The sequence below is a fragment of the Lissotriton vulgaris genome, chromosome 5 (genome assembly GCF_964263255.1).
Source record: "Lissotriton vulgaris chromosome 5, aLisVul1.2, whole genome shotgun sequence".
Lineage (NCBI taxonomy): Eukaryota > Metazoa > Chordata > Amphibia > Caudata > Salamandridae > Lissotriton > Lissotriton vulgaris.
This window is the reverse complement of record NC_141693.1, coordinates 931,525,352-931,552,607: the sequence shown is the minus strand read 5'-3', so window position 1 is coordinate 931,552,607 and position 27,256 is coordinate 931,525,352. Positions and strand designations below refer to the sequence as shown.

At 42.5% G+C, this 27,256-nt stretch overlaps 1 protein-coding gene across 1 annotated transcript in view; it reads left to right on the top strand.

The window, feature by feature from the left end:
* The window catches only part of LRRC27 (leucine rich repeat containing 27), a 715,038-nt gene extending 691,708 nt beyond the window's left edge, over positions 1-23,330 (top strand). Inside the window, exon 11 of the mRNA XM_086922538.1 lies at positions 22,755-23,330. Coding sequence (XP_086778664.1) covers positions 22,755-22,901 — 147 coding nt within the window. The 3' untranslated portion in view covers positions 22,902-23,330. The remainder of the gene's footprint in view (positions 1-22,754) is intronic.
* Positions 23,331-27,256: the final 3,926 nt, after the last annotated feature.

Below are 27,256 nucleotides of genomic sequence, written 5' to 3'. Positions count from 1 at the left end.
AGTTTATAAGAAACCGTAATATCTTGGCTTTAGTATCCACTTTCTGGAAGGCCATGGCCTCCTTAATACTTTCAGGCCCTACTCCTGTCTGGACAAACCGATATATTCGATCTAGATGATCTATCATTCCAGGTAGTGTTAATAAAAAGTTCGTGACTCGTCGCAATCGTACTGATGCGAGCAACATTCTTTCATCATTCTTTTTACCAGGTACTGGATCATATCTACAGTCTGCGAGACGATCTCCATAGATGGTAATATCGCCTGTTCTAGGTGTACGTTGTTGTGCTTGTTCTCTAAAAGTCATCCGATGGGTGGGTGGCGGGGTCTGGAAACCTACCGCTCCTCCGGACGCGCCACCTGAGGCGCCGGCTCCGAAGGGGTTAGTTGGGGCCATATCAAGGGGTGCAGGTCCAGGAAGAGGTGGAAGGAGGATTGGAAGGCCAGGAGGAACAGCGGGAGGAGGAGTAGCTTGTCGGGGAGGTAGGGGCTGACCATCTTGACCGCCAGGCGGAGGTGTGCGTGGCGGTACGGTATTAACATATGCAGGAGCTACATCGTCTAGATAGGAAGAAAGGAAAACGTCCTTTGCTGTTTTCTGGTGCTTTTTAGTCGGGAGCAGTGGGGGTGGTAGGTTTTTCGGGACTTCCGGGGTGGCCTTAGGCAAACCCTCAGTCAAAAGGGGGTACATGCCATTCATGAGTGTGTTTCGCTGTCTGTCTACTTGTTCTAATTTTACTCGGATACCTTCCTCAACTAATACGTTTTCTCGGGTCTTTTCAGGCTCCTCCTTATTTTTCTCTTCTAGTCTGTGTGCTTTTTCTGTGCGCCTATGCGATTCTTTACGCCATAGTTCAATGGCATCTTTCTGTGACTGTCTGGCTTTCTTTTTCCATAACGCTTCTTCTACTCTCATGATGCAGTCTGCATCCCATGTCCCAGCAGCGGGCCATCTCTGATTCTCTGTTAGGTCTTTAGTGTAATCCACCCATAAGTCGAGAAATAAAACGGCATCTAGGCCATGCTTGTGGTACATAAAGTACCCTGGAGTGTCCCTAGGTGGAATGGGGACGGCTTCTTCTAGTACCCCTTTTCTAGTTTTTATTTGTCTTAATTTGGAGAATAACGGCATTCTGAAATCTGGCTACTTGGTTCCTACTCAGATATGAACACACTGAACATGAACACAATAATCACAATAAAGAAGATCGAACATTCACTCATACCACGACATTTGAATGACACATTAAAACACATTAAAATATTTCAAAAACGAACCAATATAATTATAATAAAACCTACTAACTGAGCGAATCTGGATGTACCGCTAAACGGTACAGATACACCGTAAACAGTGCAAACTAGATATACTGCTAAACAGTACAGATACACTGCTAAACAGTGCAGACCAGGCTTGTGTACCCAAGCCCGTCTCGACCGGCACAAACTAATGCGCACGTCTAGATGCGACCCTAGCAACGGTACTCACCGGGAAGCACGGAAACAGAAAGCCTCGGAAACCCTGGACTGGACTGGACTCGGACTGGATTCGGACTCGACTCGTGACGCAGATACTTCGGAACTTCGGAACCTGGTGGGCCTCCGTATACCTCGGATCTTGCTCTCTCAGCTAGGCTCTGGTCGGGATCCTCCGCACTCCTCACCGCCTCGTCTGGGTGTCGATCGCAGCCTCAGTCACCTCCATTGGCCTGAGGGAGATACAGGAAATCCTGCGGGTACGTGTAATTGTCCGTCCGGCTGTGGCAGGGGGCCAGGCCTGCAACGCACCGCCGGCGCGTGAGATGGGGGAGGGGTCCCTATTCGGGCGCCAGTTCTGTGGTAAATTCTAATTACCCATGCTTAATTTATGCGGAAAAATCAATAAGAATAACTCAGATAAATAAGAGGCAAAATCCGTGATATTGAGGTTTACTCAAAAAGGGTTTTATTCCTTAAAAAGGAATTGGGTATTTGGCTCGAGCCAAGGTGGCATACCATTCCGTCACCACATAGGTTCGGGAAGGGACTGACAGACAACATTTTATTGACAGTTATTCATATATATAGTCAATGCATTACAGTAAAGGCATATGCAGAAGGCGTAACAGCTGAGAAGAGAGATAAAATGTTCATACGTAACTGAAAAGGCGTTGCAATAGGCGTGCATAAAGGCGTGTACTAAAAACGTCATTTATCATGAGGTCACAAGTAGGTGGATCCATAAGAGAATCATGCAATGTCAGCAGGAATACATGGCAGAGATGCGCGCGCAGCAGTATGACGTGTGACTGACGAGTAACTGGAGGGTGAAGGGGACTTGACATTTAGCCCTACAGTGCAGACATAAGTCTGGGATGTCAGACCAACCTAATCCCAAATCGTATCTGATATCTTATGTTTAAGGAACTGTAGTATCTGGAAGGGAAAGGTCTCTCGGACGGAGGCTATTCTATACTGGTTGTGAGTGCGTGTATAAGCGTCTTGTGTCTACGTGTCTACGTGTCTGCATGAGAGGTGAGGGGGCATGGGCCTACCATGGCAACGGAGTCTATGAATTACTTGCACGGAGACAGAAAGGCCGGGCCCATTGCTCCTGCAGCTGGGAGGATGTTTACTTGAACGACGAGACAGGAATGTATTTTCGAGGAGTGGAGCAGATAAATCGAAGGTTGAAGACAGTCTTGGCAGGCAGAAGGCTGGGTTAAGCGCCGTGAGCCGCGTAAGGAGTAAGGCAGGGGTCACTGGTACAGAGGCAGCCTGGGCTGAGGCCCTCAGAGTCAGAAGGCAGGAAAAAAAGGCTCGATGGCAGAATCAGGGCCTACTTCGCCAGAGCTGAAAAACGTGTAAAGTATACCACAAAAAGACGTTGGCATAGCATATTTAGAAACTGAATATTCAATCCGTTCATGGCGGATCTGAAAGAGGACATGTTAAAGATGGACGCAAATGTATTTGCGTCTTCATAGCTGGCACAGGAGGGAAATTACATGCACTTCAAGCTAGTACATGGAGACGGTGGGGTACGCGTTAGGGAACACTATTTGACCAAAAATTATATTTCCTCACTGTGCTTAGTGACGGCCGACAATGCCGTTCGAATTAATACCGTCCTCCTCACGAGCTCCAGATTGGCAGCTCAACCAACGGAGGACACGGTGGAATGAAGGTTGATAGTGCCTTTTCAAATCAAATACCGTCCTCCGCATGAGCTCCAGATGTTGGGCTCTGCCAACGGAGGACCTGAGAATAACGGCTGACAATGCAGATTGAGCGCAGCCGCGCTTACGGGTCTCTCTCCCCAGAGCAGCCGCTCCCTTCAAAGGTAGGGAGGAACAGGGAACAAAGAATAAGGCTTCCAGGCTTGAAATCCCTCTGGACAAGAATCTGTAGAAAATCAGCAGCAAAGGTGGGTCTGATGGGAAGAATTTTCAACATCCTTCTGGGTCTGCCCACGTATTTTATGGGCGGACCCGCCACGCTGCGGCGAGGAGCAAGGGTTGATGGGAGTTGTGGTTCTGGGCCACAATCGGAGCCGTTTGTCATTCCGCGGCCCCCTTCAAGGCGTAGTTGCGCTCAAGACAGCTATGTAACAGTACATCCCCCCTTAAGGGGAGCGCAACAATGGACCAGCTTTCAAAGGATATTAGCAGTGGAAAGAGGACACCAGTCTTGGTGCACCCCTGAAGCGGGTTCCCAGGAATTCTCCTCTGGACCATACCCTTTCCAGGCCACCAGATACCACAACTTGCGGCCTCGCCACCTTGAGTCTGGAATGCCACTCACTTCATACTCCAGCTCCTCATTGACCAAAAGTGGCGGGGTTAGTTTCTTTATCGAGGAACCAGAAGGTTTAAGCAAGGAAATGTGGAACACAGGATGAATGCGCACATGCGAATGGCAGTTTGAGACGCATGTTGACAGGACTGATGCATTTCTCGATCAGGTATGGACCGATATACTTAGGATGAAACGCATTGTTTTTCCTGAAGCACACATTCCTAGTGGGCAACCAGACAGAGTCCCCTGCCAAGTACAAATGCCAGGCCCCTGCGTTTGTCCGCCGAGTCTTTGTAGGCAATCTTGGCCTTCTTCAGGTGTTCCTGTGTCTCTCTAAGAGTGTCCTTGATATGTGCCACCCTATTGGCCACTTCGGGTGTGTTCGTATCCTTGATGGGATGAAGAAAAGGGAGGAACCATCGATGATGGCCGTAGGTACAATAAAACGGAGACTCCCTCGTGGAACCGTGTGTAGCATTGTTATAGGCAATTTCTGCCAGCCAAAGAAAATCCACCCATCCTTCCTTACTGTAGTCCACATAACATCTTAGATACTGCTTCAATGTTTGATTAAGACGTTCGGTCTGACCGTCTGTCTGCGGGTGAAAACTGGAAGACAAGGCCGATGTTACATGCAGCGAAGAACACCATGTCTTCCAAAACTGGGCAGTGAACTGGGATCCCCGATCTGACACAATAACGTTGGGTAACCCATGCAACCGAACCACGTGTAACATCAACAACCGTGCAAGGTGATCGGCAGTAGGTACCTGTTTGCAGGCTGTAAAATGTCCCATCTTAGTAAGATAGTCCACAACTACCAGTATTGTTGTATGCCCCTGATCCAATGGCAAACTGACTATGAAATCCAAAGAGATGTTCTCCCATGGTCTGGAAGGGGTAGGAAGAGGGTGTAACAACCCTTGTGGTTTACGATGGTCGGATTTCATCGTGCCACATTTAACACAAGCAAAAACCCACTCCTTCACATCCTTCCGAAGGAAAGGCCACCAGAACTATCTGTTGATCAGGTCAGTTGTCCTTTCTACTCCAAAATGGCCCGCACTGGGAGATTCATGGCTCCAACGGAACGCCTGTTTCCTAAGTTGCGCTGTAGGCACCAACAGACGATGACTATTCATCGGGAACCCATCTCTCAATTACCATTCCTTGTGACTCTGTAGCCAGGTTCTCTATGTAAATGACTGTACTCCCCTCTGAACCCCTCGAAGAAAGGCCTCTGGTTGAATCACCCCCAAAACTGTGGCAGGGTTGATAATGGCGTTGACCGGTGAGAGAACCGGGTCTTTAATAGAGGACTGGCGAGTGAGCGCATCAGCATTCTTGTTCTCCGCTCCTGATCGATAGGTAATGAGAAAGTGGAACCCTTAAAAGAAAAGCTTCCACTGGAGCTGACAGAGTGTGAGATGCTTTGCAGCAGTCATGAATTGAAGGTTCCTGTGGTCGGCAATGTTTCCTCTAATTTTTTTCCTCTGTGTGCGGCAGCCATGGCTATGTGCGCCAGAAACCAGACCGTGCGTGTGTGCAGCGCCAAATATTCCTCCAAACTTTTGTTAAAAAAACTGAAAATACTGTGCTTTTCCACACCCACGGCGCCACATTAAGGGTCTTAAGGCAGATTTGCAATTTGGATACACAGAGGCTTATGCTTGTTTAAATCTGCTGAGTGACGTTAACCATGGTTATGGAATGAGGCTATGTCATCTAGAAGTGCGTTCATACTTTGGTTTTCTTTCGAGGCAGCTACTCATAAGTATACTTCTTACAAACTTCGTGAAAAAGATTGGCCTAACACGATGACCATCATTGTGTTAGGCCAATCGTTGAAAATGTTAAAAAACCTAATTTGAAATTGTTTTTATATATTTAAATGGCCTATTGTATAAATTAGCAATTGTTCCTTTTTCAAGTATGCTTTAAGTATACCACTTGACTAACACCAGTTGTGTCAAACACAGTTATTGATATCTTTTGATTTGCTCCTTTCCTTTTTTCACCCTTCCCTTTTTTTCTTTTTCCAATCTTTTTCACGAAGTTTGTAAGAAGTATACATATGAGTATGAATGAGGTTCCACGAGTGAATGCTTGATTGAATGTTAGCCACAAGTGAGTGTAAAGATTTCTAGGAAGGATTCTTCTCCCCTTTCTCTCTCCTGTATATTTGATACTAATCTTTTGTAAATGAAGTAAAGTTGTCGCCAAATTAATATAGTGTGACTCTGCTTTTGAAATAAATAGATCAATACAAATGAATCAATGATTTGAAGAACTAGTTTTACTTCTGTTCTTCTCGGTCCATTCGTTGTTGTGAATGAATTGTAGTATTGGCAATTGGTTGTCGTTTCTTAGATCCTTTGAAACAACAGCTGTCGCCGCAGCAGGGATGAGAAATCCCAGCTGGTTGGCTAGGGCGGTAGGTGGCGCATGAAGTGAAGGCCGAGAGAGAGAGGAGTTACAGTGTCACTGGTCCGAGCACAAGGAGCTGGTGTTAGTGGATATCTATGGCCTGCCAGCTGCTGTGAGGCATACTGTGGGAGGGGTGGCACCATGCCACCAGAGCTCAGCTACTACCGACAACGGTGCAGTTCCTCGTCGTCCCACCTTCACCTTCCACCCTCGGTTCTCTTTTTGGTACTTATTCCCTAAACGGCCTGCCTCCGCCCTGGCTTCTGTCTCATTGTCACCTGTCCCACCATTCTCTCTGATGCCCAACCTCTTCTGATGTGCTAATAATAATAGCAGGAACAATAATGTGTTTTTGTATAGCCCTTTACATACCACGCCTCATTTATAAGGATAGGAAATAGCAAGCAATATTATGCAATCATATAAAGTCTAAATGCACTTGGATGTGGGCAGTGAGCATTTTATTAACTTCGGGGTGATGCATGGGTACATTGTTGCAGGCCCTCCGTGCCCCATCATCACAGCTATTGCAAGATATCAGCATACTCTTTCTTTCACATAAAGAAAACTCTGACATTCTAAAAGTATTACTTCTTGTACGTGTGCAAATTTCCACTCAATTAAGCTCCACTTATTTTCAACCTCCTAATGTTCCATCAAGGAGGGTAAGGCACAAGCACCTAAAGAAATCAAACATAGAAGTCACTAAACTTTTGATAAAGTGTTAATCTTTCAAAAAGCTTAAGGTTGTTACTGAAGATCCTTCAGGAGCCTAAAACAAATATAGAGAGATTGTCAGTCAGTGCTAGATTTTCAGCATCTGAACAAGTAACTCCATAAACGAGGTTTTGAAAGATCACACTCCAAAAAATTCTCCCTTTCACGAAGGAGGAACATTGTTTAGCTTTCTTGGATTTACTGGATGCATACATCAACATCCTGATACAGGAGTCACAGAAAGTCTGAGTTTCAGGGACACAAGACACCATTTCCCATCAAAGCAGTTCCATTGAGTTCTGAAGCCAGCACCTCAGATTTTCACAAAGAGTATGTCCACAGTAGCAACCTTTCTACAGTATTAATAATGTACAGTTTATCCATACCTAGAAGGCTAGCAGATCAGAACAATCACTTTTGCAAAAGCCAAGTTAAGACCACAAGCAGCTAATCAATTATTATCAAGTCCACGACTAGCCATCAACATCAAGAAGTCTGTGCTTGACTGATCCACAGATGCTGTCTTTCTTGGTGCAAGAATCCTATCCAAGCAAGACAATATTGTTCAACCCATGGAAAGAGGACACATATTTAAGGTGCATGGCAGCACATATACAGTCAAAGGCAAACACAAGAGTCATTGTCACTGTGCATCCTGTGCTTTCTCAATGCTGCCTGCAGATGAGAAAAATCTAAGAGCAATTATGAAAATCTAAGAGCAAAGATGCAGTGCCAATAAGTGGATGGGGAGTTGAAAGACGTCAGTCAAGCATCAGATGAGAGAGTCCTGAGAATGGGTAGGAAGAGGGAGAACATTTTCAGGACAAAATCTAATGCCAGAAATGTAACAGCTATTTCTTACAAAGGACATCTCCCTACAGGGCTAACACACCTTAAAGGCATCCATATCAGTGTCTCTAGACAGAAACAGAAGAAAAATTACACATCAATTTGCTATAATTCTGAGCATTCAGATTTGCACTAAAAGCTTTTCTTCAGGAAGGTAAAAAATGTGCATGTGACGAAGTGGACAGAAAATTTGACAATGTACTATATTCTCAAGTAGAAACCAAGTCTCGTTCTCGCAATACAGCACAAAATAGAGGCATCAGAGGAGTTCAGACCAGGATGCAAGACGATTTTCCATATTTGCTCAGGCGGCAAAGATCAGCCAAGCATGAGTGAGAGTTAAACAACAAGCAACACTCACTCCACCTGTATCGCTGCCTCTACTGCTCACCTAGTGAGAGAGAAGTGTAAAATGTCATTGTGCAGGACACATGCCTTCATAAAACACTATGGCAAAAAACGTGTAATTCAGAAAAGAGTTGTTGGTGGAATCAGTGGTGAGCTGGACCATATTGACGTAAGGTGAACTTCATTATCAACTCCTGGCCTTTAGTACGGTTATGTTAATCTTATTTCAATCATGTGAATTTATGAAAGATACTGGAGAGGAAAAAGGAAAGGTACTTGCCTTCAACTGCAGATCTCCACAATTGGTATCCTTCAGATTCAAAGGTGACCCTAATTTACCTGCTTTCACAAAGTTCAAATAAATATCCAGAGTGCTTAGTGCATTGGAACCGATAACTGGTGAACTTCAGTGGCTTCATGCACTCTCCGTTGTAATTTCAAATATTTTAATGTTTCCCGTGTCTTCATTGCTTGATTTTCCTCACAGGAAATTGTCACTCATAGTCCTTGAAATGTCACTTATAATTGCACTGATATTATGAAACTGTCACACATGGGAATCTTAAACCTTGGCAGCTATGCACCTCCCGCTCCGGCCTCTCTTCCCCTGCTCGGATCCGTCGCCTTCTTCCTTTCCAGCCTCTGTCTGACAGGCGCCTCCCTCCTCCCTTTCTCTTCAGCGTCTGTATTCATATTAATTACAGCGCACACGGGCTGCAATTAATATGAATACTACCTCAATGGCCCACAATCAGCCCCGCATCTGTGCACTGTTAAGAAAAGAAAATCAGTGTCAAACACCGCGTGTGCTAATGCGAACGCCGTGTTTGAAACTCAGTTTTTCTTTTCTTAACAGTGCACCGCTGCGGGGCTGATTGAGGGCCATTGAGGTGGTATTCATATTAATTTCAGCCCGTGTGCGCTGTAATTAATATGAATACTACCTCAAAGGCCCTCAATCAGCCCCGCAGCGGTGCACTAGCAGGAAAGGAATAGAGCAAGTGCAAGGGCCAGTTGCAAGTGAACACAATCAGAAAATTACGTGTTTTCGCGCCGCTCGCATGTTAAAAGCGACGGCGCAAACATTCACTGAAGGTGCGCGCTAAATAATAAGCACTGCGCGCTTGGGGTGCCTTCAATGCGCGCGAGCGCAGGCGCGCAGGTTATTGGGAACAGTGGTGGTCGGTATACACCGTGACCACATGTCTGGCTCCCATCAAGAAATGCCTCCACTCCGTGAAAGCGTCCCTTATTGCTAGAAGCTCTTTTTCAGCAATATGGTAGTTTCTTTCAGCCTCGATATGTTTTCTGGACATAAACGCCACCGGATGTAGCTGTCCAGTGGAGGGATGTCTTTGTGACAGGATGTCTCCCAAGGCCACTTGTGACTCATCAGCTTCCACAATGTAGGGTCTCTCAGGATCAGGTTGAGACAAAATCGGTGCTGTCACAAAACCTACCTTTAAGGCAACAAAGGCTGTCTGGGACTCTGAAGTCCATGCAAAATTCTGTGCTTTCTTCAATAATTGAGTGATAGGAGCCACAAGCTTGGAGAACTGATCTATGAAGCGCCAGTAGAAATTGGCAAAGCCGATAAAGCATTGCACATCCCGGACGTTCTTGGGAGGAGGCCACTCCTTGACAGCAGTGTTCTTTCTCTCAGCCATCTCCTGGCCTGAAGGACTTCGCATGACCCCTAGGAATTCTACCATGGTCACCTGAAAGTCGCACTTGCTCAATTTGCAGAACAATTGGTTTTCCTGGAGGATCCGTAGTACAGATGTTACTTGCTGTATGTGCTCCTCTTCTGTCTTGGAATATATTAGGATGTTGTCTATATACACTACGACGTAGTGGTCCAAAATCTCACGAAGCACATCATTAAGAAAGAATTGGAATGCCGCAGGGGCATTACAGAGCCAGAATGGCATCATCAAATACTAAAACAAACCGTATCTGGTCTTGAAAGCCGTCTTCCACTCATCACCGCTTCTCATACGCACCAAGTGATATGCCCCTTTCAGATCAAGCTTCGTGTATATCCTGGCACTCTTTACTTGTTAAAATAAGACATTAATGAGCAGCAAGGGATATCTGTTCTTCACTGTTATGGCCTTCAGTGCCCTGAAGTCCACACAAGCTCTGAGCTCACCATTAGCTTTATGTATAAAGAAAAGCAGAGACGCGGCAGGTGATTTGGATGGACGGATAAAGCCGATTTCGAGTAGTTTGCTCAAGTATTCTCTTAGATGGATATTTTCTGGTTCCATCAAGGCATACAGCTTCCCTCTAGGAACTATAGCCCCTGGTACAAGGTCAATTTGGCAGTCATACTGCCTGTGGGGAGGGACTACCTCCGCCTGGATGTTGTCAAATACCCCCTCATACCTCCGATATACTGGGGGCAATTGCGCCACCTTTTCAGCGGCAGTGGCTATCCTTAGTCCACCTGCCAATACCCTGGCAGGACTTTCTAGGGCCAGACTGCAATGTTCCCTGCAATAAGGAGAGTTCATCAGCACCGTCTTGTTGACCCAATTGATTTCAGGGTGGTGTTTCTGAAGCCAGGGTAACCCCAAAATGATCCCATATTGAGGTGCCCGGATGAGATTGAAAGTGATTAGTTCCTGGTGCGTGGAACGGTATTGAACTATGATGTCTTCTATGTGATATCTGATAGGCCCTGTAACCAGTTTCCTCCCATTTACTGCGTATACATCTTCTGGTGTGGTCTTAGGAATCAAACCAACTCTTACTTTCCTAGCCTCTTCCCAATCCATGAATAAGCCTGTGGCTCCGGAATCAACCATAGCATCCATAGTAATCCATTTGTTTTGTATCAATAGCCTGACCTTGATGTACAGGTGACTTTGTCCTGCTGGGTCTTGGCTTAACAGAGAAGAGATATACGCAGGACTCCAAGATTCCCCTTCATTATTCTTGGAGTCATCTAGTTTTCCGTAACCTTGTCTACAGCTACTGTTATCATTTTGCAAGCACAAAACCGATTCGTCCTTGGTTTAACGGGACATTCACGCACAAAGAGACCTTTCTTGCCACAATATAAACAGAGTCCTAGTTTGCATCATGAATCCTTTATAGTAGAAGTCAATGCAGCCCTTATGGAACCTATATCCATGGGCTCAGATATTGAGGCGTGTTGTGTTTCAGAAGACCCTGGGTGTCCATAGGTAGGGGTGTATTTTTCCTTTCTTTTATGTTCGCCTTTGCGTTCGCTCATTCTGTGATCAAGGAGTAAGACCAGATTAATCAGATCTTCACAGGTAGCAGGCTGTGGATCTATCTGGGCAATAACATCCTTAAGATTGTCCCTTAACCCTTGATGGAATAAGGCTGCTTGCTTTGACTCAGGTCACTTAGTTTCAGCCACAAGGCGTTGAAAGGTATTTAAATACACCAGCAGGTCCTTGCTTCCCTGGCGGAGCTCCAACAACTCTTTATCTGCCGTGTATGAACCAGCTCTCCTATCGAACACCTTTACAAACCCCTCTCTGAAAGCTTTCCAATCATGTAAGAGAGGGTTGTTCCAATTAACCAAAGGTACGCCCCACTGCGCTGCATCACCTGCAAGTTAAGAAATGAGGAATGCTACCCTAGCCTGATTTGTAGGGAAGGGTTTCGGCTTACAAGAAAAATGTAGCAGGATTTCAGTCAAGAATACCTGTACAGCACTGGAATCCCCATTATACCTTTCAGGGGTGGCCAGAGGAATGGTGATCGGCATTTTCACCACCACTGCACTAGGCGTTGCAGCTGCTGCTCCTATGTTGAAGGGGTTCCTTTGTAACCCATCCAACCTGGCCCTCAAATCTGCTGTTTCTTGTCTAGATGTAGTCAACTCAATCTGTATGTTGGCTGGTGCCTCCAATACATCCTCAAGAGTAGCCATTCCTAACACAACCCGACCGGGAGGACTATATTCTGTGGGTCCGAAATTCTGTTCCTTCACAAGTCCTCAGGATCGGTTTGATGCCAAAAAGGGTAGACCTGTTGATCTAACAAAGCCTGATTGCCATGATGGCACAGGTCAATAGAAGGATCAAGCGAGGGAAGGAAGGGAAGGGAAATGCGTGGAGCGAGAACTGGAATGACAAAGCACAGTTATCACATAACCTGTAACAACACTTCTGCCATATCAAGTCATCTATGCTATACCCTCTCTTTATACCTTAAAATATAACAAAATAGGCTTTGTAGAAAACAAGCAGTCTGTTTAGTTGAGCCCTCAGGGTGCTGGCAATAAAAGGAGGATGTAACTGCAGAGGGAATACAAGACATCAATAGATACACTATTAATTTGAGGAAGCAAATAGTCAATAGACAGGGTTCCAATCAGAATTATGTTGCGATTACATATCTATCCTCCTCATGGGAAAGTCTTTTGAGAACAAAGTGTCAATACACCCAAGGGACCACTGACTCACTATAACAGCTGTGAGAAATTGCCTGGATCCAAATGGTTCATCACAGTACCATAAAAGAAATGAACGAGTGGCACGAAAAAGAACCCAAATAGATAATTTCCTGTTAAGGTTAAGATAAACCTTACAGGACTGAATGTTACCTCAAGTGCAGCGTTGCTTCCAATACTGCTCCTGTTATCAGATACACGTGCAAAGCACGCCTGCGTGAATACTAGAAAAAGGCCGATACCATCCTCTGCATGAACTCCAGTCCTGGAGTTCGCCAACAGAGGACACTGTGCTTAGTGACGGCCGACAATGTCAGCTCAACCAACGGAGGGCACTGTGGAATGAACGGCTGATAGTGCCTTTTCAAATCAAGTACCGTTCTCTGCATTAGCTCCAGACGCTGGGCTCTGCGAACGGAAGACCTGAGAATAACGGCCGACAATGCCGATCGAGCGCAGCCGCGCTTACCAGTCTCTCTCCCCAGAGCAGCCGCTCACTTCAAAGATAGGGAGGAACCGGGAACAAAGAATAGGGCTTCAAGGCTTGAAATCCCTCTGGACAAGAATCTGTCTAAAACCAGCAGCAACAGTGGGTCTGATGGGAAGAATTTCCGACATCCTTCCGGGTCTGCCCAGGTATTTTATGGGCGGACCGGCAGGGCGCAAGGGTTCATGGGAGTTGTGGTTCTGGTCCACAATCGGAACCGGTTGTCGTTCCGCGGCCCCCGTCAAGGTGTAGTTGCGCTCGAGACAGCTATGTAACACAATATGGGTAGAGTGGTGGAGGTGGATCTAGAGATCTTCAAAGATCTAGCCAAAATCTTATTCCAGATCGATGCTCCAAACACACCCAAATTCCGTCTCCCAGGTAAGTTCCAATTTAGATTTAGGGCAGTCAGAGTTAGGGATGTGAAGATGTTTATAGATCACGGATGCTTTGGGAAGTCCCGCCAATATTTTGAGAAGCGGATCCTCTCTGGGTATAGACACTTAGAGAGGAGGGAGTCAATTCTTTAAAGTAAATAGGCGAAATATGGATGAGATAAAAAGAGGGTTCCAGGAAGAGATAAGTTTAGAAATACATCTAGCTCTTCCTTCAAATTGATTTTAACTGATTCCAGTATGGAATTATTAAACCAGAAGCCTAAGTATTTGATTCAAGAACTATTCCATCAGAAACTAGTTGAATCAAAATGCTGCTTGAGATACAATTTGGTGATGGGAAGGATTTCTGTCTTGTCAGAATTAATTTTATAACCTAACACTGGGGAAGATCTCCACGATTTCTTGCAATAAAAGAGGAATAGAAGTTTCAGGGTGAGATATAAAAAGTAAAATATCTGCATAGGCTGATAACTTCAAATGTTGATCACCATAAAGAAATCCAGAAAAGAGGTATTCTGGCGGATATGAGATATAAAGGGTACAAGTGATAAATAAAAGAGGAGATGGAGGCAACCTTGATGTACACCACGTTGCAATTGAAAGAACTGAGAGATAAGACCATTAACTACGACAGTAGCTCTAGGTATCGTATACAACAAAGAGATAAGAGAAATAAATTTAGGAGCAAAATCATGCCAATAAAGAGCTTTAAATAAAAAGAGACAATCTAACGTATCGAAAGCTTTCTCCGTGTCAATAGAAACTGCAGCTAAAGAATAGGAAAGAGTTGAAGCCTTGTTTAAAACATTAAATAGTAACCGGGAATTATCTGAAGTTCATCTGCCTTTAATGAAACCATACTTCTCTAGGCCATATAGATTTGGCAAAAGAGGTTCAAGAAGTAGGGCAAATAATGTGGGAAAACTGTTATCATCGACATTTACCATAGATATAGGGCGATAATTCTTACATTACTTAGGATCACAACCATCCTTATGAATTAGGCATATTGTAGCTTTTTAAAAAGGTGCCATCCGCCTTACCAGTAATATAAAAGTATTGAAAAAGATGTAAGAGGTTCGGAAGTAGTAGATTTGAAAAGTGTAAATAAAATTCTATTGTAAACCCATCTGGGCCCAGAGTTTTATCTTTTTAAGGAAACTTAAGGATTTAGATAACTCCAGAATCGATTAATCAGATTCTAAAGATACAAAGTCAGGCTCTACATGAGAAGGAGGGGATACGTGACTAAGTAAAAGAGACAGGTGAAGGGGATTCTGGAGTATATAAAGTTTTATAGCATTGCATAAATTCATCTAAAATGTCCTGATCTTTGAAAAGATGCTTTCCATCCAAAGAATGAATGGAGTCTATCAACACACCCTGTTTCCAAGATTTGAGGTAATTAGCCAAAATGTGGGCAACTTTATTTTGTCCACCATAGTAACAATCACTATTACCAAGGAGAATAGATGAGGCTTTATCCATAGTTATTTTGTTAAAATATAGCTTCTGATGAACCAGCTCCTGAAGTGTAAAATTGATGTTCTAGGCGTTTAATGTTAGCTACAAGAATTTTATGTTGAAAAAAGATATTGTTTCTGTTTTTTGGACACAAAGTGTATGATAAAGCCATGAGCAGTAGCCTTAAATGGGTCCCATATCAATGGAGGGTATGCATCCAGATCCACATTTAAAGAAAAAAATTATTCAGCAAAAAAGTAAAAGAGGAAGAAAAGAACGGATCCTGTAAAAGAAAGTTGTAAATCTTCCATCTAGAAGACTTGGGTTGCAGACGGAGCACATCGAAATCAGCAACAATTGGGGCATGGTCAGAGATCACAATAGGTTCAATTGAGGAGGAAATAAGATGCTCAGTCAAAGATTTAGAAGGAAAAACATAATCAAACCAGGTCAGGGAACCATGTGAAGGAGGGAAAAGAAAACATTCTGTATCTGGGTTACAAAGCCTCCAGGCATCTACAAGATATGACTGAGAGATTTAACTATCGAATTGTTTATTATGAGCCTTGTGAGAGTCAAAAAGAATTTGGGATTGGTAGTCAATAAAAGGGTCAATTACCTGGTTACAATCACCTCCTAGGATAAAAACATCTTTATATTGAATATACTTTTTTGTAACATTAGGCCAAAAAGAATAATCCGGTTGAGTCGGTCTATAAACTTTAAATACTGTTAAAGATACATTGTTAATGAGCAACTTAACTAATAACCATCTACCCTCCTAGTCCATGTCTTGAGAAATAACCGTGTTTAACCACAAAACCTCAGGGAAGACCTGGGGAAGGGAACTAGAAGCACGGGGTGCTAGGAGTAGGCAGCCTCCAAACTACAATGTTTAACACAAAAGAGACGCTCCTAGTATGATGGCCTAAGTGCTATAGTGAAATAGTGTTAACTTGTGAGTGCAGGCATCTCACAAAAAGTGAAAGACTGGTCTCACACACCACCTGGTGTCATGCTTCATCATTGACCAGTCCTCGCCATCTAAAAACTTGGTTTGATAGAGGGCAGGCATACAGATGCCAGGTACATTAAAATAAGTATGACAGTTGTAATGGCCTTTTAACCTCACTCTTTTTTTGTAAGGGCCCCCACTTAGCTTTAGAAGTGCATCCCTGTCTTCAGGAGCATGCCCGCCCTTTATCAAACCAAGTTTTGAGAGGGCGAGGTCTGGTCAATAACGAAGTATAACACCAGGTGGTGTGTGAGACCAGTCTATAACTTTTTGTGAGATGCCTGCACTCACAAGTTAACACTATTACACTATAGCACATAGGCCATCATACATGAGTAATAACAGAACAGTTCAACTTTTTATGACATAAAATAGTTACGCCATTTTTCATAGTGGTCCTAGGAGACACTAAGACTAAACCAACCCAATTCCATTGGAGCTTCAAAGCCTCTGTCTCCGTCAAATGGGTTTCTTGCAACAGAACTAAGTCAGGATTGTAGGAGGCTAAATGGGATGATATTCTCTGCCTCTTTATAGGGTTAATAAGACCTTTCACATTCCAAGACATAACTGAATATCGAGAAATCGAACTAGATATAAAACAACACGATCAACAGTAATGAAGAAAGAAGAATAAAATAGTGAGAGAGAGCATATAGGAGAAAAAATACAGTAAGTTTATTGAAAGAAGAGTTAGAGAAGAAGAGTAGAAAAGAAAGAAAGGGAATAACTGAGACAATAAGAGAAGACAGTACAAGTCAAAAATAAACTGACAACTGTGATGCGTACCTTCAAAGGGAAACAAGCAAAAACAAGGGCTGCGACAGACAGTAAAGACGGCACAGCCGACAGAGGGAGACGCACCACCGGCAAGCCAAGAATGAACAGGGGATGGATATGTAAGGAATCCGGATGTTCTGCAATGATGATAGGAAAAGAGAAAAGCAAATAGAGACGGCTTAGTTCAGAAACAACCATCAAAATATAATCGGTAAAGGTAACAAAAATGAAAAATAGATTGAAATTATCATGAACTTATTTAATTATCAAAGGCTGTCACATAAGAGTCAAGCTATAGTGAAAGGACCAGCAGTATCCATGGAAGCTCTGGAATGTGAATGAGGGAAATTTTGATGGTCCGCAGGGACTTCAAAAGTAGAGGTGCGGTTCTGAAAGTTCATTTTAAACAAGTATGGATGAAGTAAGCCGTAGCACGCATCCAAGGCATGCAAAGCTGGTCGAACCTCAAGGAACTCCTTCTTCGTTTAGCAGTTACTGTGGAAACATCTTGGAACAAAAACTATTTAGCTCTAGACCAAACTAATTGTTTTTTAAATTTGGCTGCATTTCAAACTTGTAAAAAATCAGTAAATTTCAAGAATAGGAGGATTACTCCACAGGGCTTTGAAGGAGCAGATGAAGAAGAGAGACAGAGTCCCAATCTATGGGCACACTGGATTTTCAAAGTCACTGACGCAGGGAGGTCCAAACGTTTCGGAAGAAAAGAGGGGTGAAGAAGGTCACAGGGTTATCTCCCTCAACACCCTCTGGAAGACCATACAAGCGAAGGTTGTTGCCTATGTTTCTGTTTTCAAGATCTTCAGCAGACTTTCTTAAGAGCAGAACATCTTCTCCAGAGATACAATTCTTGCAGAGGCATCTTGTGAATTATTGACATGTTGCTCTACTAAGGACACCCTGAAATCGAGTGAAAGCCACTTAGGATCCAGAACTTGTACACGTGTATTGGTTTCCTCAACAAATGGTCTCAAGCACGTATTTCCTCCAAAACAGAGTCCAAAGATACAGGCGAAACAGATTTTGGTGGAGGAGGAGGGTCCTGCTTAAGCCTTTTGTTAGCAGAGGAGGGTTATTGCATTTTTGATGGAGCAACAGACATAGACGCTGACCTGAAAGAGTTTGATAGAGCCGTACTGACAGGATTATGCAAATCAACCATAGGGGCCTCTAGGGAGGTAAAGACTGACACAGGTTTACCAGCAGTAAGTCTTCTATTTGAATGTAATAAATGTTTACTTCTGCCCATGTATTAAATAAAGGCATTCATTCCAGCATGAGCATAGAAATCAAATAAAATCTCTTAATAAAAATAAATAGCCCAGTGATGTGAGTCTTTAAAATATAAGAGGAGGAATCCAAAATCCACTGAGAAACATTCCAGCAGCCAATAGAGATAAGTAGGGAGATGCAGCACCTCAATAAAAATCCAAAGCTGAAAATCATTCCTTCAGTCAAATAGGAATAGAAAATGGCTGCCAGAAGACAGCTACTGATGTCCCTCAACATTTCAGCCAGGAACAGGAAAGAGAATTTGAAGGACAGCCTCATGTTCATGGGATGGTCTTCTGCAAGTATTTCCCCATTCAAGGTGTTAAGCGGCTTGGGAACCGCTGGAGCAGCATTTCCCGATGCAGCGCAGAGCTCCAAGCTTAGGCGGCCATCTTGAAAGATGCAGCGCGTGCGTCTTCAAGGAAGCATTTGTTATTATGCATATTTTCTGCTCACACCTGACAGACATCTTTCTCTACAGTTTTTTCTGCAAAATGCTCCTCTTCCGGCTACAACAGATCTGGGAATAATTCCAGATTGAGTGATGTGTGACTCCTAAAAGTAGGCCTGGATGTGAAAAAAATTAACTTCATACCACGTTATTCAGATTTCCTAACATTGAGGGGTCCTAAGTTTAATGGTCATCTTTGCTAAGTTGTAATAGAAATAGAGCACGATCATGTTCATTGGCCTCCTTCAAAAGCATCTCCAGAAAACGAGACATGTTTAAATTAATGCATAATTGTAATCGGCAGGGCTGCTGCCTTGGCTAAAACAAAAAAGAAGATGCTTGGGAGTACAATTTACAGTTTGTGGATAGCCTGGACCGAATGCAGTTCTATATGGCTATTAATAAGTTGTTTCCTGATTAGAACCTCAAGCATTTGTATTCATAGAAGGGTCCCGAGCACAATAAGGAAAATTTTAGGAAAATGGACCGCTTCACCTTGACAATGGAGCAGACACCTGAATTGGACTCTCTACTAGACAAACAGGAATATACAGCCTTCATTGAAGGAAAGACTAGGGGAAAACACCTGGTCTCAATAGGTGCCATTGAGTATCTTAATAGAAAAGCTTATTGGGGTGTGCATCGAAGCATTTCAAAAAGGATGCTTACCAGAATCAATAAGAGAGGATCTAATAGCGCAAGTGTTAAAGCGTGATAAAGAATACACAGACTGAAAATACTGTAGGCCCTTATCAATGCTTAACGTTGATAGCAAACTTATTTGAAAGGCGTTTGCCCACGTCTCCTTAAGGTGCTTTCTCAACCGATTCACACAGTTCAACCTGGGTCCATTCATCACAGAAGCACCATGATTAATGTGAGGAGGGTGACTTATATCAAAAACGTTTTGGGACTGTTCAGAGAAGAAGTTGCTGCTACAGCCTTGGATAGAGAGGGGACATTTAACACTTTCGGCTGGAAATATCTGTTTTAAGTATTGAGGAGGTTTAGCTTTGACTCCATACTCCTTGGATGGATAGAGTTGTTCTTTGGAACACCCGCTGCAAGAGTTAGCTGGGCAGGGCGATTCCTGATGGTTGGGAACTTGTGAGCAATTCTGGGCATTGGTGCCTGTTATATCCTCTATTATATGTTCTTCCTGGGTAGCCCTAACTTGCCTTGTTCCATAAAGATAGGTTGGAATAGGGCACAGAAGGTAAAGGTTCAATATTGTGTTAATAAATGCATACACCAAATTAATATATTTAAAAAGTCAAGGAGACTGTGCCACACAAGGTGAATATTCTGGATTGATTTGGTGTAGGTTAACCGAACCACATCCTCTTTGCTACCGATAGCGAACCTGTTGGAAAAGCACAGATCTGACTTATGCCCAACTCTCACACCTCCTCCACCACAATGGTACACGCTGTGGCCCAAGACAAGATGAGAAAACCTCTCTGGTCACTCAATCATTACAACTAAAAACCTCCCATTTTGGATCACAAAAACAAATACAACACATTGCCAACCATGCACTCCCTCAGTGTGTAGTGTGCTATCCTTTCAAAAAGGTTATTTGGCACAGCACAATGGGGTATGAAGTGCTATATAAATGCTGAAATGCAATATAAAACAGACGTTGAGTTGAACTGGCAGTTAAACAATTTAAAATATCTTGGAAAATAAATTGCTCACGTGGCTAGTGACGTGATAAATATCAATATGGGCAAGGTTCTTAAAGAGTGACAACTATTGTTATGTATTCCATGCAGTTTTTGGTCGAATACAAAGGTGCATTTTTAAAGGTGGATTCAACTACTCTGCTCTGATATGGGCGGGCAAAAGACTTAGAGTCCTTTTGGAGACATTAAAATGACCATATGACCAGGGCTATTTGTCCCTGCCAAATTTAGAATATTGTTATCTAGTTGCTCAATTGCAGCACCTATAGACAAAACTTAGAGGAGCTCAGCACAGTCATGTTCTAGTTGATTTTGCAAAGTAACCTCAGTACTCCCCATTCCCATTAACTTCAAAATATAAAATTAAAAATTTTCAAAATTGCTACTCATCCACGTTCGTGCTTTAAGTGTATTGAAAGGAAATACTTAGACTGACGTAGACAGCTGACTCAATTGAAATACCTACATTGGGTGTACTTCACACTGATTGTCATAATTACAATGTATCCACCCAGATCAGATACTTTCCCTAGGTATAACTTGGATAGAGCTGATGTAATGCATATGTGGACCAATTCACCAGGGAATTTGAGGACCTGAGGAAATAGTCCATATACTAACATATGCCTTTTTTTAGTTGATTGGCCGCATGTTGTTGAGATGTCAATTGTTGCTGGATTTTGGATTTCTGTGTTCATTATGTTACTGCTGGTTATGGGAAACTTGATTGAATGTTCATTGAAACAGTTCGTCCTTTGGATGCACCCCAAAAACTTGTGCTCCAAATTTACAGCGCAGTCTTCGGCTCTAGCAAATAAGTGCATCACAACACTGGCTGTAACAAATTGGCCTTTTGGTTGAGAGATGGGGAAATGATGTCAGTGTGTGCTGGCAAGCAAAGCATATGTCATTTGTCCACACAGTTGCTAAATTAGAGGAGGACCTTCGAGACTGGGGACAAATAGTATTGAGGTTTATTGAGCCTGAGGATAGCATAGAACTCTCTCTAGGGAATAATAACTCTGTCGACTGAAAGAGATGTTTCTCCTTGATAAAGAAGGCTTTGCCATACCTGATAGAAACTTGTAACAATGTACAATGCTAATGCTTTGTTGTATCTGCTATACTGCGTCTACAATTATATGTCAATAATGTGCTCGTTTTTTATCAGCTGTTTATTTTTTATTTACCTTTGAAAAAAGTTTGACGTTTTTGTTCTTTTAATGCTTAAATTTAACCTCACAACCCTGTTTCGAAAGCTAGACTAAGTTCTGAGAATCAGTTTAAGATCTAGTGTTGCACTGAGCTGTTTTGTGGAAATGGTATTGCCAATTTTTCAGCCATGTTAAGGCTAAATCAACCAGTGTGCTAGAGTATGGGATCCATACATGTAGTTACAGAATTTGAAACTTGGGGTTAGAGTCTCTCCCTATCTCAAGATTCATACCAAATGAGTGAACTGAATCTAGTATAGCACACTATAAAAAATCATCCTTTTTTGGTTGTGCCTTCAGCACGTATGCGTTGTCAGCAAAAGCTATTGTTTAGGGGGAAAAAGCTTAAAAACAGACTTAGAGCACGCCCATTACTTACCAATATTTACCATTGGTTGACTTCTACATCACTCCTGTTTCCTCGCTACTTGTCTTGCTGGTCGCGGCTCCTACTACTACCTGCTGGTTCCTCACTTCCTCCGGCATGCTTCCCGGAGCTTCTGTCCCTGCAGTGAAGCCTGGACCTAGCACAGCTTCCTATTTGCAGCCCGTGTCCTTCCACTGGCCGTGCGTTGCTCCAAGCACTTTTTTTTTACTATTGGCGGTGCACGTTCTAAGAGTGCTTGGTACTGTGTGTTCTTCCCACCCCCTGACATTATTCCTCCCTCCTCCCTTGCAGCACACTATTTGTTGCCCCCTGCCCTTCTCCCTCCATCCGTTGTTTGTTTAACCCCTGTGCCTTTTATGGCTGTCCATTGCTAGTTCCCCCCACACTATGCTCCTCCTCCTGCTGTCTGCTGTTGTAATCTGCCCTCCTGTTTTATGCCAACCTCACACCCACCCACCACGTGCAACGTGTCTTAAAAACCATTACCAAAGCCAATATACCTTGGATAGGCGAACCTTATTGGCTTTGCCAGTGCTTGTATCGGGAGGGCCCAAATATTTATTGATTTAGAAAGATTTCTTCCAAAATGTTCTATCTTAAGTATTCATTGGTTCGTAATTTTCTCTTTCTTCTATTATTCGTAAAACTTTCTTTTATGTGTTAAACTTGTCAGGAGCTGTCCTCCTTAGTGTGACGTGCATTCTCAATATGGCGTTCGGAAGCAGCCTTTTGTGGCAGCATTTGACATTTCATTCTAAAATCATTTTGTAACTACAGCTTTTTCATCTTGGCGGAAGCGCAATGCTCGGTTGGTGCAGGTTGAAATGTTATGTACATTATACATAGTTATCGTATCAATTAAGATATTAACTGCACAGTTAAAACGTAATGTTCGTTCTGTTAATGTCCGGGATGGCCCGAAAATGCTCCGAATTATATTAACAAGTTTCTGTGCTTATTTAATTTGTGGATAAATATTGATTAATTCCCATATCTATTTTTGAATTCTTTAAATTTGTGGTTTTTTGATAGGCCGAAAAGTTGCAAAATGAGCTCCTACAGTTGAAAGAAGAAGCACCTCTGGAGTACCGGTTCACTGCATTTACTGGAGACATTTCACCTACTCTGACACCAAAAGGACAACCTCTGAACATCTTCTCAACAACACAGTTCTTTTGAAAAAGAAGTGTCCAAACGTTTCACATTTGATGCATGTCAAAACTTGATTTTAAAAGCTACCTTCATAAAAGAAAATTGTAAGATAGAAGTATTGACTATTTTCAGGGTTTTCGAGTGACCAGAACAATGTGAACAGTCGTCTTCTAAAGACCGGTTTTCAGTTCACTGAGGTTATTTAAAGCATTTTCGCTACATTACAGTGTTTTTCTGCTTGTGATGGTATGTACACTGAGATGTCAATGGCGGGAGGGCGATCTGTGTTATGAGAAGGTGCATGTTTATCTGTCTCACTAATCTTTGGAAAAGGTATCTTGTCACCTGATTATGTCAGTATTATGTATCCCAGCCATTCAGAAAAGCTACTGTTTATTCATCACACCCTACATCTTTCCTTAAAACAGCTTTATTAAACAAACTTAGCAAAACGTTACATGCTCGTGTTTTTTATGAGTGGTTTTGTTTTGTACAACCCAGAGCATTTTACCTTGTCATTCTGTGGGGACCATATGTAACCAAAGTGTGAGAAGTGTGGCTCAATGATTAGAGCGGCAGACCCTGATGCAGAAGTCTAGCCCGGGACCAGGGTTCAATTCCCCGCCTCGATGGGTCTTGGGCTCAAAATTCCACGGACCTGATAATTCTCACCTCGGTGCCTATTCCATTCATGGAGTCCCACTCTGCAACTTTGGGCAATAGCTTGCCTAATCTCCACAACGGCCCCCACAACGCTAAGGATGCCTGGCCTCCACCTGGACGCCTCACAGGGAAAGCCAGGATGGGTTCCACAGCGGTATTCGTACAAGCGCCTTGAGACCCTTGCGGTTGAGTAGTGCGCTATACAAGTATCAATTTACAATTTTTTTTAGTTATGAGTTTCTTCTCACTGTAGGGGGAAGTGAGTCACAATGTGTATAAGGTGTGAATCCAACAACAAGCAATTCAATCAAAACCTGAATGAGAAGTGCTGAACAAAAGTTATTTTGAGTATTACTTTGTGTCGAGACAAATGTAAAGAAAGCAGCATTTAACCTGGTTCAGATTAAGAAATTATAAGGCCCTCTATGTTAGCTGTTTGTTTCACCACAAAAATTGATCCGGGTAGTACATAAGAGCAGGAGGTCCTGCACAGACTCATGATCTTAGAATTTATCCCAGGCTGTCAAACTGACGCTCATAAACAAAATTGTAATTTAAAAACAACAAAAATGGCCAAATATTGGCCTTGTTTATCTGCCTTTTATTAATATATTTTTGTTAAAAGTAAGGACAGCATTGTCATATCAGCAGAGTCTTTTTCAAGAGAAGCATTTTTTATACCTCTTGTCGCTTGCATGGAGTATTGCTGGTGAATGATGGTAAGATCTCATTCGCTGATGTGCATTCCAGATGCCATGTTAGCATTCCTCACTAAACAGGCCTTCTAGGTCTGAAACAAAACATAAGATGGATTCCCTTCACCCCACACGCCTTCCCAACCCCAGAAACTTGCAGCCTCAGGTATGTCTCACCACGTACAGCAAAGTTGCTGCATTGCATGTTACCCATGGTCTTTTTCTGTGCAAAGTCTTCCATATGTGTTTTTCAGTACTCTTGTCTTGGCTAAAGCACTGTCCTCTTTTGTTCCATGAGATTGTTAAAAATAAAACATAATACAATTGTAAGCCTAAAGTACAAATAGCATTTAATGCAGGATAGCATAGCAGGCAACAAAGCAAAAGATCAAAGACACTCATCATTTTAACCGACCATTGCTATCGCTAGAAAACAGCAAGTTGGAGATAAGAATTACAATTCATGTAAATTAATCTTAATACATATAGAGTGTTTCTTATTACAAGTCAATCCATCATGTTCATGTGACAGAAACTGGCTACTCTCAGTGAAAACATATGTATTGTGCTGGAGTCATGGTTATCTCCTCAAGGAAGTGCAGAACAGCCTTGAGGGGAAGATATCATTCATGTATACAATACTTGTCCGATTTTTATCAGAAACCCCCCCCCCCCGTCCCGTAATTCCCAGGTTTGAAAACGAGATTATGCTACTGGAAAACGTGCAAAGTACAACACTGAACACTATGGCTTCTAGGCCAGCAAAGGCAAAACACGTTGTATACGCTTTTCAATGTCATAGAAAGTTTTAAACTATTAAATGGCAACATCCATATTTGATTGATAGTTTATACATGCATAATTACATATTTGGTTCTTAACATGGCACTTAATAGGAATGTCTGAACATAATACAAACACATTTTAAGTATTTTCAGAGCCAAGAGAATAGTCGGTGTGAAGAGAGAATTTTATGTTGTAGGCTGAGATATTTTAAGGGCTGGGCTGGCTGGTGGCAAATGTAGTCCTATTATTATGAAAACGTAAAGCTATACAGAAACGCATGATATTGTGCTCTATAAAGAACACAAGGAATCTTAGGATGCCATACTTCTTCTAGTCTCCTCTTTTGGCTCTTTTTAACAAGTATCTCTTTTATGACAAAAATGAAGCCATCCCTTCAGTCCCTGTGGGAGAGCTATTGGGTATAACAACTAGGTTGAAATTGAAGGCACTCTGCAAGTAATCCAAGTCCTCCCTATTCTGCTCTGCACAATGTATTGTTGTTTGTGGATGTGGTGAATATAGGGACTAAGAAATGATATATTTCTATGCCCCACTCAAAGACATAATTTTATTTGTGAATTTGAGATGTTTGATACTTCTTCAGTACCTAATGGTTTGATCCCTACTATGAAGGGCCTACTAGTTCAATGTATTTCATTCTTTCTAAACCAAGCTGTGACTAAAAGAGTTAACAATGAAAGAAAATACAAGGCCTCACACTCTGATCCTGCATTTTCCAACGGCTACGTTCAGCTGATTACTGATGGTTTTAGTACTGGTAAAGAGATATCCATCCCTTCAAGGTACAGCTTCCATTCCTAGTGTTCAGCAATAGCTATATTGATATTCGCAATAGAGGGTATGAACACATGCTGTATCAGCAAGATGAAAAATTTCATCTTTTTATCTATGTGATTAAGTGTCATTTTAGAGTAGATGTAATATCAGTATTAATCAGTGATACAGCACTACAAATCCCACATAGCTTCTGACCCCAGGTCAGGTTCTCTTTGGGAATGTGGCTATATTAGTTTTTCTCTGCAGGATGGAGACATTGCAACCTTACTATCAAATATATTCACCAATGTCAAGAAGAGTGGAATATTGCAGATCAATGTTTGTAACATCTAAGGGAATAGAAGCTGCACTAGAGCCTTGCCATCATCTGAATGAAGTGCTTCAGTCCCACTAATTAGTTCCTGTAATGTGAAGGGTGTTATGAGTGTGGCAGATTTCAAAGACCCCAATGCCCCCTTCTCCTCTGGAGCCCAGAACTATTTTAGGGAGTTCAAGGAGTAGGTTTGTAACTTTTCTGCAGAATTCAGAGTAAAATTCCATAAAAATGTCCATTATGGCCCTAAATTCCAGCACCTTGATTCCTTATTCAATAATTTTACTGGCGATATTTCCTTTATTTATTTGCTCATTCAGCTTGAGAACTAATATCTTTCCTGTTGTTTCACTTGAGTAAAATAATTTAAGCCAGTGTTCAATAGGCCCTTGTGGCTTCAGCTCTAATTCCCTTCAGAAGAAAATATTTTGTGGCAAGTAGCTTCTTATAGTTGGTCTCCAGCTCTCTGTCCATTAAGTCATATCCACTAACTTGCTGTCAGAGTTCAAGCTCTAGTCCGAGAAGTGATTGGCAGTTTTACATTGTTCTGTATACCACATTATCTCGATGTTCAGTGAAGCTTAGTGTGGCTCCACAAATTAGCGATTTTAATGTACCCCATACCATATTTAATTTGCAAATATTTTAATTCCTTTTAAAAACTTATTGGATTACATTATGTAGTTTATTTTTTATATCAATAACAAAGAGTGGTCCGACTCCCCTTTGAGATATTATATTTACTGTAATGGCAAACAAAGCAAATGAATAGAGACCAGACTGCTCTGTGAAAGAATGTAATTGCACATCCGCTTTCATGAGCACAGAATAACTTCAGTAGCGGAATACTGTCCACGCGGGCTAGAATAAAAGGGGTCTCCCACAACAACCTCCTGAAGGGCAGGTCCACTGTATTTGAAATTAAGATTCCATGCTGATGTACAGAGCAGCTTGAACCCGCTGGATGTCATTTCTGAGATCAAGAAAGCAGCAGTCCGTCTCCTTTCACTGTCCATGATTTATCTCACTACCCAGTTGTTTCAAGTCCCATAGTTTAAAGTCTGTGAAAAGAATAGTCATACATTGCTGACCACGGACAAGGTTTGCTTAGCGAAAAACAGAGAAGA